Source organism: Siphateles boraxobius, unplaced genomic scaffold (genome assembly GCF_051911475.1).
Source record: "Siphateles boraxobius isolate OS27281-9 unplaced genomic scaffold, OSU_SipBor_1 29, whole genome shotgun sequence".
NCBI classification, from domain to species: domain Eukaryota; kingdom Metazoa; phylum Chordata; class Actinopteri; order Cypriniformes; family Leuciscidae; genus Siphateles; species Siphateles boraxobius.
In genome coordinates, this window is record NW_027508908.1 from 6,376,334 (window position 1) to 6,388,425 (window position 12,092).

At 38.8% G+C, this 12,092-nt stretch overlaps 1 protein-coding gene across 14 annotated transcripts in view; it reads left to right on the top strand.

Annotated features, from left to right (window-relative positions):
- The window catches only part of pnpla6 (patatin-like phospholipase domain containing 6), a 45,588-nt gene that overhangs the window by 12,690 nt on the left and 20,806 nt on the right, over positions 1–12,092 (top strand). For all 14 annotated transcript variants that reach the window (XR_013207798.1, XR_013207800.1, XR_013207799.1 and 11 more), the window contains 16 exons: positions 3,121–3,174; positions 4,775–4,862; positions 4,993–5,164; positions 5,643–5,783; positions 5,914–6,073; positions 7,478–7,558; positions 7,837–7,965; positions 8,062–8,142; positions 8,241–8,370; positions 8,945–9,019; positions 9,340–9,443; positions 9,588–9,755; positions 9,873–9,950; positions 10,629–10,834; positions 11,169–11,300; positions 11,963–12,086. Coding sequence is in view for 9 of the 14 variants with exons in the window: in XM_077246326.1 (XP_077102441.1) it covers positions 3,121–3,174; positions 4,775–4,862; positions 4,993–5,164; positions 5,643–5,783; positions 5,914–6,073; positions 7,478–7,558; positions 7,837–7,965; positions 8,062–8,142; positions 8,241–8,370; positions 8,945–9,019; positions 9,340–9,443; positions 9,588–9,755; positions 9,873–9,950; positions 10,629–10,834; positions 11,169–11,300; positions 11,963–12,086 (1,923 nt within the window). In the remaining 5 variants the exon portion in view is untranslated. The remainder of the gene's footprint in view (positions 1–3,120; positions 3,175–4,774; positions 4,863–4,992; positions 5,165–5,642; positions 5,784–5,913; positions 6,074–7,477; positions 7,559–7,836; positions 7,966–8,061; positions 8,143–8,240; positions 8,371–8,944; positions 9,020–9,339; positions 9,444–9,587; positions 9,756–9,872; positions 9,951–10,628; positions 10,835–11,168; positions 11,301–11,962; positions 12,087–12,092) is intronic.

The window sequence follows — 12,092 nt, forward strand, 5'->3', positions numbered from 1 at the left end:
GCTCAGAGATCCACTCGTTGGCGATCACACTTTGACGTGATTGGTTACAAGGTAGTTTCTGACTCAGAAACACCAGCGATTTCTTAATTGTGTTGACTTATTAATTTGCACATGGTTTGTCTTAAAGCAGATTAAAAACACCTCATAGACAAATAAACAACATTAAAAGCTTGATTTTTCACGACAGGGGTACTTTAAAGGTCTATTCAAACAAAAATCTGACGCTTCAAAATGTTCCTAATGAAATCGTAAAATAAATCCTTCCAAAGTCATGTTTTACATGATTTAATTTAGGCTTTTTTTCACATATAAACATTGATCAGCGAACATACATAGAGCACTCGAATATGGTAAACTGATGCTTAACTTTACTTGCTTGACTTGCGAGTCTTATGGGTTTGGAACGACGCGAGGGTGAGTAATTGATGACAGAATTTTCATTTTTGGGTGAACTATCCCTTTAAGATGAGAAGTGAATTAAAGCTGCTGTAGGTAACTTTTGTAAAAAAAATTTTTTTTACATATTTGTTAAAACTGTCATTATGTCCTGACAGTAGAATATGAGACCGATAATCTGTGAAAAAATCAAGCTCCTCTGGCTCCTCCCAGTGGTCCTATTGCCATTTGCAGAAATACACCGCTCCCGGTCATTAACAACCAATCAGAACCAGGAGGAATGTCTTAGCAGTGTCAATCACGCTCGTGTACGCGCTGATCACACCCCTCTCTTGCACAGCGCCTACTGTCGTTCAAACTCAAGATTGCCGGTGTGCTGCAGCTGTGCTAATGGCGGAGAAACAGCCTAAACTGCCAATTTCTCGAGTGGCACCTGCTCATAAAACAAAGAGGTTAAAGGAAAAAGACCGATGACGATAAACAAGCGAAAAAGAAAGAATTAGACAGAGCCCATTGACTCGGTGTCAAAACTCTAGCAGCATAACATGTTGATAAAATGTCACGAACTGTGCTAAGCAACAATTGAAATCTGATTAAAATTCACTGGCTTGTCATGTTGCTGAAATAATGTACTAGCTAACCTTATCTAGCATTACATATCGCTAGAATTATTACTTACATACTGTAACGTTAGTTACCGTTATATTAACGTTATCTTACTAGCTATTTATAACTTATAGAAAGAGTGCAACGTTATAAAGTTACATGTATTGAAAAATACATAATGATTTGAGGACCAAGTTTGTAGTCAAAGTATGGGCAGGCTATAGTCAATGTAAAGCATGTTGTTGATGTTTCGTCCCTATTAGTGAATGTGCCATAATCCGCCGTCATCAGTGGCCCTGCTTACTAGCCTGTGCGTTCACGGCAGGCTCCGCTGTGGAGGGAGGAGCTGTGGAGGGAGGAGCTGTGGGGGAGGAGCTGTGGGGGAGGAGCTCTGGAGGGAGGAGCTGTGGGGGAGGAGCTGTGGGGGAGGTGCTGTGGAGGAGGAGCTGTGGAGGGAGGAGCTGTGGGGGAGGAGCTGTGGAGGAGGAGCTGTGGAGGGAGGAGCTGTGGGGGAGGAGCTGTGGAGGGAGGAGCTGTGGGGGAGGTGCTGTGGAGGAGGAGCTGTGGAGGGAGGAGCTGTGGAGGGAGGAGCTGTGGGGGAGGAGCTGTGGAGGGAGGAGCTGTGGAGGGAGGAGCTGTGGAGGGAGGAGCTGTGGAGGGAGGAGCTGTGGGGGAGGTGCTGTGGAGGGAGGAGCTGTGGGGGAGGTGCTGTGGAGGGAGGAGCTGTGGAGGGAGGAGCTGTGGGGGAGGAGCTGTGAAGGGAGGAGCTATGGGGGAGGTGCTGTGGAGGGAGGAGCTGTGGAGGGAGGAGCTGTGGGGGAGGTGCTGTGGAGGGAGGAGCTGTGGAGGGAGGAGCTGTGGGGGAGGAGCTGTGGAGGGAGGAGCTGTGGAGGGAGGAGCTGTGGGGGAGGAGCTGTGGAGGGAGGAGCTGTGGGGGAGGTGCTGTGGAGGGAGGAGCTGTGGAGGGAGGAGCTGTGGGGGAGGAGCTGTGGAGGGAGGAGCTGTGGAGGGAGGAGCTGTGGAGGGAGGAGCAGCTTTAATATCAGTGGCCTAAAAAAGGCTATTTTTATTGTACATGGGGCATTGTACATTGTGCTGATGGAATCACACTACTCACTCACTATATTTTAATAACCCACAAAATATTCAGTGCACCTTTAAGACCGTGGGCAGATAGTCCTGTAACACAATTGGGAGTGACATTTGAGAGATGTTCTGAATTCTGCACACTCTGAAGTCACAAATAAGTATGTCTTGAAAAAGTCAGGGGATGTGTTAACATCCACATGGTTATGTGGTTTCCTACAGACACTCTGATTAAATCTACCACTTCTGTTTTAAAAGTGCTTCAACATTTTAGAAAGAATGTACTGAGTTAATTTTCATCATTCTCACTGCAACAAACACCCTTCTTCTTTCCCACCCAGAAATATGTAAACATCCTTAAACGAAACGTAGCACAACTGCATAAGATATTAAGAATAGTTTATTTTTCTTAGCCCACTGGAAAATGTCCCCCCGTTTTAAACATAATTCAAACAAAAATGCTTTAATGCTTTACAAGAAAAGTCAGCTTAGTTAAAGATGAATTAGCCTCATAGTATTTTTATCGTAGACAAATTGTCTTCTCAACTGATCTTCTTTTTATGATGTTTGAATATTTTACAGGAAAACGAGACAAAAACTACTTAAGGAAATGATTTTCGCAGTGTGTAAGATTCATTGTTATCCAGAAGCTAGAAACAGTTCTGCTGTTCACTTCAGATTCACTGTGGGCCTTAACAATGCTTTATTGAAAATAATTGAGCCGAGAAAGAGAGAGGGAAGGAATGAGTGTAGAAGAGTGACAGTGTGGAAATGCTTGAAGAAATGACGGCATGAAGGAGAGAGGAGAAAGGTTTACTTACATAATCAAGGGACAGGAAAATATGGTTGTGCTCGAGTAACAAAATGGGATTATCAGATTTTTCTTCCTGTCCCTCACTCTTTCATTATCTCTCTCCTCAAGAGCCAGATCTATAGCTGGTCTTTTTTTTCTCTCATGTTCTCACTTTTAATCCCAGTGTTGTGTTCTCATCCAAATCTGGTTATATTAACATCCTGTGTGTTTTACCGCAGGACGGATTTGGAAACATCAAGAGTTTAGTGGAGGATCAGCTGCAGACCAGCATGGTCAGTAAACACGCATTTAACACCATTACACTGAATCATAGTCTTAAGCAGGATTGTGCAAATCTTTAATCTTTCACTATGAATTACCAATAAACATGTTATCATACACATGACATATGATGTATTTCCTGCAACCTTATATTATTTTATTTGATCTGTTAAAAAAAACTCCATTATTTAATAAAAAATACAGTAAAACCGTAATATTGTGAAATATTATAATTATTTAAAATAATGGTTTTCAATTTTAACATATTTTAAAATGTAATTTATTCCTGTGATGACAAAGTGGAATTTTGCTCAAGAAACATTTCTTATTATCATTATTGAAGATGAAAACAGTTGCTGTGTAAAATTTTTTTGGAAATCGTGATACATTTTTCAGGAATCTTTGATGATCAGAAAGTTCAAAGCAACAGCATTTATTTGATAAATCTTTTGTAACATTATAAATGTCTTTACTGTTATTTTTGATCAATTTAATGCACCTGGCTGAATAAAAGTACAAATTTGTTCTAAAAAAAATCTTACTGACCCCAAACTTATATATATATATAATAAACTAACTTTGATTTTTCAAATCAATTTTGAAAATGGAGCCATAATTAATTTTTTTTTTGAATTGACCCTTCGCTAAGCGCCGCTCTCCCTTGTTACTGTTGCTACGCCTGTCAAGCTTTCGCGTCTAGCACGTCTATTACAGTGTGTATGCACCGGTGTCAGACGAACATGTGAAATATCTGAGAGAGCAAGACAAAAGGGACTGCAGTAGCCTATGCATTCGAGGGATATATCCACAACATAATATGCAACCGATTAGAGAATAATTTCATAAAAATTTAAACTAATGCCTGGTGTCCCAGCGCAAGCAGCAGCCGCCTCATACGCTGACCATTCAAATGGGAAACACACAAATTGGGGAACAGCTATCGTGGTGCACAGCAGGGTAAGTGAAATGTGAAAATAATCTAATAATTATAAATCAAACAGTTTATCCATACATTTTGTAGAATAACACTAACACCGGGAGAGCCGCGTTCGGATTGGGTTAAATTACTCAGTAAGGGTAGTAGGCCGTCGATTAACAAAATGCTGAAATATATTTTAAAGTATGTCAGTGAGCCTCCGTCTTGTCTTTAATCGTCTTATTTTACGTTAAAATATATGCATTATGAACAAAGAACCGTCATTATTTCCAACTTCAAAGCAAATAGGTGTTTTTGTTAATCCTGTCGACACTTAGTTGTGAATGGGGTCTCACACTGCTTGATCCACGCACATCATTTCTCCCCTTGGCTTTTAGATTTTCGGGAAGGAAAAAAATTCCACTCCCCGTCCAAACTTTAGGATACCGGGTATCAGATTAGCACAATCCATACGCACAACACTTCGGCATGTTTCCCTCACTCGAAAGCTTGCCAGACCTCCCGCGCCTAGTTACGGTTGCTAAGACACGATTGGCCAGTGGCGGTTTTCGGGCGTGGCTTAGCGAAGGGTCAATTGTGCCCAACCTTGATTTCATGACACATATCTCATACTGTTCCTCATAAGCATATATCTCATACTAAACATCACTCTCTTTCTTTCTGTTTTCGTACAGGTGGTGGGAATCATAATCGGTGCTGGAGTCGCCATCCTTCTCATCGCTGTCCTCATATTTTTTGTCCTGCGCAGGATGCAGCTCCGCAGTAAGTTCTCAAAAACCAAATAGTGAAATTAATATTTATTTTATAACTTTTTTTCTAAGCTCTTTAAAATGATCAAGTAATCTAGATTTATAGAACAGTCCTATCTTGTGTGTTTGGTGTGTTCTCTCAGAACTCGAGGCTCAGGAAGCCCCGAAGTATCGTTTTCGTAAAAGAGACAAAGTCTTGTTTTATGGGAGGAAGATTATGAGGAAGGTGTCTCAGTCCACCTCCTCACTGGTGGGCTCCACCTCCTCCAGGCCTCGCCTCAAAAAGAAACAGAAGATGCTGAACATCGCCAAAAAGTGAGTTTCTGTAGTGTCACGGCAAAACCCAGATGACTAATTTGCCAATGGTTCCCTCAAGATTTCACTATGGTATTTTATTATGGGGGTTTTCAATTTATGAGGCAAATACACACAACTTGCGATACTTGAATGTTTCGCTCTACAACCTAAATTACACACACCCATATTTAAAACGCAAATTTTGCTGTTAGTTTTTTTACATTTTTTATTTAAACTATGTTTCTAATAAGTAACTAGATAAGAACGTTTGGTGTTTGAGTGTGTGCAGGTTCCGTTGTAGAACAAAATGTGCAAGTATCGTCAACTTATATTTACCACAGACCTTATAATCTTAAATGGAAAAACCCCATAGGAAAATCTCAAGCGGACCAGTAGCGAATTCAACTTTTTTACGTCATCCCTACACCGCACTATTGTGGTTATTTTCATTGTCTCAGAAGATTCCCAAGCATCATGTCATGCCTCTATCCTTCAGAATCCTGCGCTTTAAGAAGGAAGTGCCCACTCTGCAGATGAAGGAGCCTCCTCCGTCAGTGCTGGAGGCAGATCTCACAGAGTTTGACGTGGCCAACTCTCACCTGCCGTCTGAGGTGCTCTACATGCTCAAGAACGTGCGGTACGCTCCCATTGCGGTCGTTGTGTTACATATGAGTTTTCTTCACATCGAGAGTGAAATTAGACACTGGATTATAATGTAAAATATGACATATAATGTATGTATTAGGTCTTGTTTCTCTCTCCCACAGCGTGTTGGGTCACTTTGAGAAGCCGTTGTTTCTGGAGCTGTGTAAACACATGGTGTTTCTGCAGTTCCAGCAGGGTGAATATGTCTTCAGACCCGGTCAGCCTGATAGCAGCATATATGTAGTACAGGATGGCAAGCTGGAATTGTGTCTTACTGGACAGGTGTGTGTGTGTGTGTGTGTGTGTGTGTGTGTGTGTGTGTGTGTGTGTGTGTGTGTGTGTGTGTGTGTGTGTGTGTGTGTGAGTGTGTGTGTATGAGTGTGAGTCAACACTGTTGTGGCAAAATTAATAAAAGGCACTGCAGTCTGTATATGTGATTGTTTGCAGGTTTCGTTCAAGGTGCTTAAAGTGCTTGAAGTAATTAGTTTTTTTTTTCCGAAAAAAAAAACACTAATACAATCTTTTCATGCAAAATTAACACTGCAGCCCATTTGAAATGGATATTGAGCCTTTTCTCATGGCTATAAGTGTGATATTGCACATATATTTCCAAGTAAATGATACAGCTTTCATTCTTCAGGTCAATCATATATTTATGGTTCAGATTGAATGAGGAAAGCGATATATCTTTGTCACCGTATCCATTCAATAGTTAAGGTGACTTTGAAATCCTATTCAAATCGCATTTCTCTAATCTTTTTAATTGCAGTTTATTGGTTTCGTTTTGTTTTATTAGTATGTTTGTATTTATCTATTTACCTTTTTTAGAATTTGAAAGATGAGGATATTGTTTGATAAGTGAGATCTCTGATTGTAGTCCTTGAAAACCAAAAACAGTAGTGCAAGTCCTTGAATTTCATTTTACAGTATCTGTACGAAACCTGTTCTGTGTGTGTGAGTGTTATTTTAGTATAATTGAATTACTATTATATATTTTATTTATATTTTGACTTAGTTTTTATATTTATATTTTCTGTATTCATTTAAATTAAAAATTGGAGTAAATTGTTGTGTTTATGATTTGTAATCATTTTTAATTAAGTTTTAGTTATTTTAATACTTCAAGTTAAGCTAAACAAAATTTTCAGTTAACTTTTATTTTATTTCAAGTAAAAAAAAAATGGTCCCACTTTATATTAGGTGTCTTCACCTACTACGTACTAACATTTAAATAAATCATTTGATACATTGCACTTATCTAACATGTTTTTAAATTGTACTTGTATTATAATAATTACCTGCATGTAATTACATGTGTAATTAATTTCTGTAATTACAGCTATAATTACACTGTTGACTCTTCCCTTCCCTTTTAACCCACCCTTAAACCTACCTAAACCTGTCCTAACCTTACCCACATCCCACCTCAATAGCAGCACAAGTGTTTTGTAATACAACATGAACACAATAAGTACACTGTACTTATTTTTTTGGACATAAATACATAGTTGTTAAAGACACCTAATATAAAGTGTGACCAACATTTTTTATGGTTTTAGTTAACAATAATAACTCTGGATCTCTCTCTCTCTCTCTCTCTCTCTCTCTCTCTCTCTCTCTCTCTCTCTCTCTCTCTCTCTCTCTCTCTCTCTCTCTCTCTCTCTCTCTCTCTCTCTCTCTCATTAGGATGGGAAGGATGGAGTGGTCAAAGAGGTTTACCCTGGAGACAGTGTTCACAGTCTACTGAGCATCCTTGATGTCATCACAGTGAGTCACACCCACAATTCCTTTCTCTGTGTAACATAATTATTTTATAAAATGCATTAAATGACCATTGTCTCTCTTTTTCCGTATCCTTTCCTGTTCCTGTTTTTTCTTTCCTTTTAACTATTCCCTTAAAGAAGGTCAAATAGCAATTTTTGTTGAAAAAAAAAAGCACTTTACATGGGAAAATGCTCACATGAGATTACATATTCTGGATATTATGCATAATTCAAGGATGAAAGTGGTTTGAACGTTTGTGTGCATGTGTTTGCGTATTTCAGGGCCACCAGAGACCGTATAAAACCGTCTCTGCGAGAGCGGCAGAAGTGTCCACTGTCCTCAGACTGCCTGTTGATGCCTTTCTGTCCATCTTTGAGAAATACCCAGAGAGTCTTGTGCGAGTGGTTCAGGTCTGGCTTTATGAAACCGCTCAGAAGATTCTGTTGTTATCTGTAAGGACACTGGATGTAATTGAGAATATGCTTCCTGTTGTGTAATCCCTGCAGATCATCATGGTCCGTCTTCAGAGAGTGACGGTTCTGGCCCTGCACAACTACCTGGGGCTCACCAACGAACTCTTCAGCCATGTGAGTCAACACGCATATACACTCGATGCACACATATTGTAAGTGTTTTACAGTATCCAAAATATTTTTTCATTTTCTTTTTGTCCGTCTTCCTTTAGGAAATGCAGCCTCGTCCCTCTCCTCTCTCTCCTCATCCGACACGCTCCAGTCCCGTGCGTCACAGCAAACGCTTTGGCAGTCTCACCGTTCCTGATAAACACCGTGAGGCCGCTGTGCAGAATGCTACTGGTGAGGCATAATATCATAATTCTCAATTATTTACATGTAAACATTGTTTTCTTTTACTTTAATGCAAGTAAATATTTATATATTTCTTATATTCTCTACTGTCTATCAATTAATGAGACTCTAATAAATAATATCACAATGCAAAACATTTTACTATTCCTAAAAATACATTTTTAATATTTTTAATAAAATTATAAATATACATTTTTATTTTATTTTACTATTTTTCTTAAAACATACTGTAAACTATTATAATATTAAAAAATAATACGCTCTCAAAAATGTAAATGTTTGTATATATGTTTGTTGCACTTTATTAAGGATGCCTCACACTAATAGTTCTGTAGATTTCGCACTTCTGAAAATCAGACCATGTGATAGCGGATTTTGTATGTCATCAATCTTGATAAGCATTGGTTTGTTGTTCATTTGTTTAAGAATCCTTCCCTAATTATGTAAAACACTTTGCAGTGTGAGTCAGGCATAATGTTGCTTATCTAGGTGTTTGTGTTGAGTGATATTAGGCCTTTACATTTGTTTAACAGTGATAGTTTTGATGCACCCCTGTTTGCAGGCGGGGATCATGGGAAGGATGGCAGCACTATACCAACCCTCAGTAGGACCATATCCATGCCAGTTGACATCGCGGGTAAATGCTTGTGTTTAACAAACAAATTCTAGTTCAAATAAATTAACTTTCTGTTCATCAAAGGATCCTGAAAAACAAAAATATTAAGCAGCACAACTTTTTTCAACATTGATGATATGTTTCTTGAGCATCAAATCAGCATATTAGAATGATTTCTTATTTATTTTATTTTATTTTATTCTTAATTATAATGTGTGTATATATAATGTAATTTATATAATATAGAAACATGTATAGAAATGTAAAGTGTATTGTGCTTATGTTGGTGTCGTGCTTGCTGACCTTTTCATAACCTCTTGTTGTATATGTGTGTGGTGCAGGAATGCAGAAGAGTCTGCGTTCAGATTTTGACATGGCGTATGAGAGAGGCCGTATCTCTGTATCCGCCGAAGATGGAGCTCCCACTCCGCCTGCTTTCACACGAGTGAGTTTTTTTTACACATATGTTAACATATTAAGAACATATTTTGTATTGCATCTTTTGCTTTTAGGTTGAAATGTGCCAGACTAAAAGATTTGAAACATTGAGAGTAAAATGTAGACATCATGCTTGTTTTCGGTGTCTCAGGAGCAGCGTGAGAGGAAGGTGACGGTGGACGAGGTTCCTTCAGGTGTGTATTTGTATCCTGAGGAGGAGTCAGGTATGGAGAACATTTTTTGCCCGTTTCAAGGACGACCTAACGCTACAGTGTTCGAGGAGGCCCAGAAAGAAATTCTCAGACTCATGAGGATTGAGGTACATTATATCTGTTTGTGTGGTCCAGTAAAACGTACTTTAGCTCTCTTCTGATTTCTGATGGTCACACCTGTCTCTTTTGACACTCTTTTCTCATATGCTCTCTTTCATCATCAGGACCCTACGCTGCTCAATGGGAGGGTGACGTTTCATCATGCTAAAGCTGGATCTGTGTTAGCCAGGCAGGGAGACCAGGTGCTCATCCTCTCTAATCTCCTTTCCTTTCTTCCTCTGCTGCCCAACTTTGTTGGCCAAACTTAGATCTGCTGTATTGAAGAATCAAATGCTAGTATTTCCTTCCAGCCTAGGACTACGTTCACACTGTCAGTTCAAGTCTGATTATTTGAGTATCTGATATGAATCTGATCTAAATGATTGACTGTCCACACTGTGTATCGCCGCTGTTCAGATCCGATTTGTGTGTCCCGTGGCACTCTTTGGTTTTTTCAGAATATCTGCGTTGGTTTCTATGAAAAGTACTTCTTTCAAGTGTTTTATTTCTTCGTATCCTCGACCTGCACATCAAGAACAACACAACTTTGTTTCTGCAAAGACATCTGACATGTTTATATGTTTTATGTAGGGTGAGAAAGTAACATAATAAAAATTAAAAACAATGCTAAATCCAATCAGAGATGGTCAGACTGGAATGGATTTCCAGAAATTAGGTTTGATATAAATTTAGCTTGAAACAGATTTGTAAAAATCTGATTATTTTTTTGCCATTAACACTTGCTAAATATGATCTGATGGACACAAAAATCGGTCAGTCTGAAGAGTAGATTGGTCATCTTTATTTAGTTCCACGTTATCACTCCATGTATTTTCAGTTTCTTCTTTGTGATCCTGTTTGTTCCTCTTTTTCTTCTTTAGGATGTGAGTCTGCATTTTGTCCTCTCTGGCTGTCTTCACGTCTTTCAGAAGATGATCGACAAGCAGGAAGCAGTGTGTCTGTTCGTGACCCAGCCGGGTGAGATGGTAGGTCAGCTGGCTGTTCTCACAGGAGAGCCGCTCATCTTCACCATCAAGGCTGAGCGTGACTGCACCTTCCTCAAGATCTCCAAATCCGACTTCTATGAGTGAGTGTTTCCATACAGTCCCGCTGCTGATTTGTCTCTGTCAGTCTATCGAATGGCACTCTAGCTATTGCAAATCTGGGAGAACTTTATTTTACAGTCATGTTCTCCATGTACATTTTATGTACTTCTTGTAGTAATAACTATGTACTATTCCTGAACCAACCTCTAAACCTAACCTTGACCTGTGTAGTCACATTACATTACTCAGTACTTTCGTGGGTAAGTACACTGTAAGTACATTGAATGTGCATGTGTAAAATAAATAACAACCGTGAATCTTATAAGAACAAAGCAGTTTTGTTAATATTGTCTGTGTTTGTGCTGCCCCCTGTAGGATCATGCGTGAGCAGCCTAGTGTTGTTCTCAGTGCAGCTCACACCGTGGCTATCCGTATGTCCCCGTTTGTACGACAGATGGATTTTGCCATCGACTGGATGGCTGTTGAAGCTGGACGGGCCCTTTATCGGTACCATCACTCTCTCCTAAGTATTATTATTATTTTTTAACTGAACTGAACTGTTATTAAGTTCAGTATAATATTTTTTTTAGCTGACAACAATCACAGTTAATAGTGCAAATGTCCTTTGTAATTTGTTTTATTAATTAATTAAGTTATTGATTTGATAATTCAACTTTTTAATCTTCAGGGGTCCTTGCCCTGAAAAATGTTGAAGACCACTGCTTTAGATTATTTGTTTTTTAATCATATCTTAATCCGCAATCAGATATTTTATGCAAGCAGAAATTAGATTTTTTTTTCTCTTCTATTTGAAGACATTTTAAAATGTAATTTATTCCTGTGATGCAAAGCTGACTTTCAGCATCATTACTCCAGTCTTCAGAGTCACATGATCTTTAAGAAATCATTCTAATTTGATTTGCTGCTCAAGAAACATTTCTTATTATTGTCAATGTTGAAAACAGTTGTGCTGCTTAATATATTTGTGGAAGCCGTGATGCATTTTGTAGGATTCTTTGATTAATAGAAAGTTCAAATTATTTGCATTTATTTGAAATAAAAACCTTTTGAAACATTATAAATGTCTTTACTGTCACTTTTGATTAATTTAATGCATCCCTACTAAATTAAAGTATTAATTTCATTGGAAAAAAAATTGTTTTCTGTAGGCAAGACGATCAGTCTGACTGCACCTATATTGTGCTGAATGGACGACTGCGTTCCGTCATTCGAAAAGCCAATGGGAAGAAGGAGCTAGTCGGAGAGTACGGACGAGGAGATCTCATCGGAGTTGTGAGT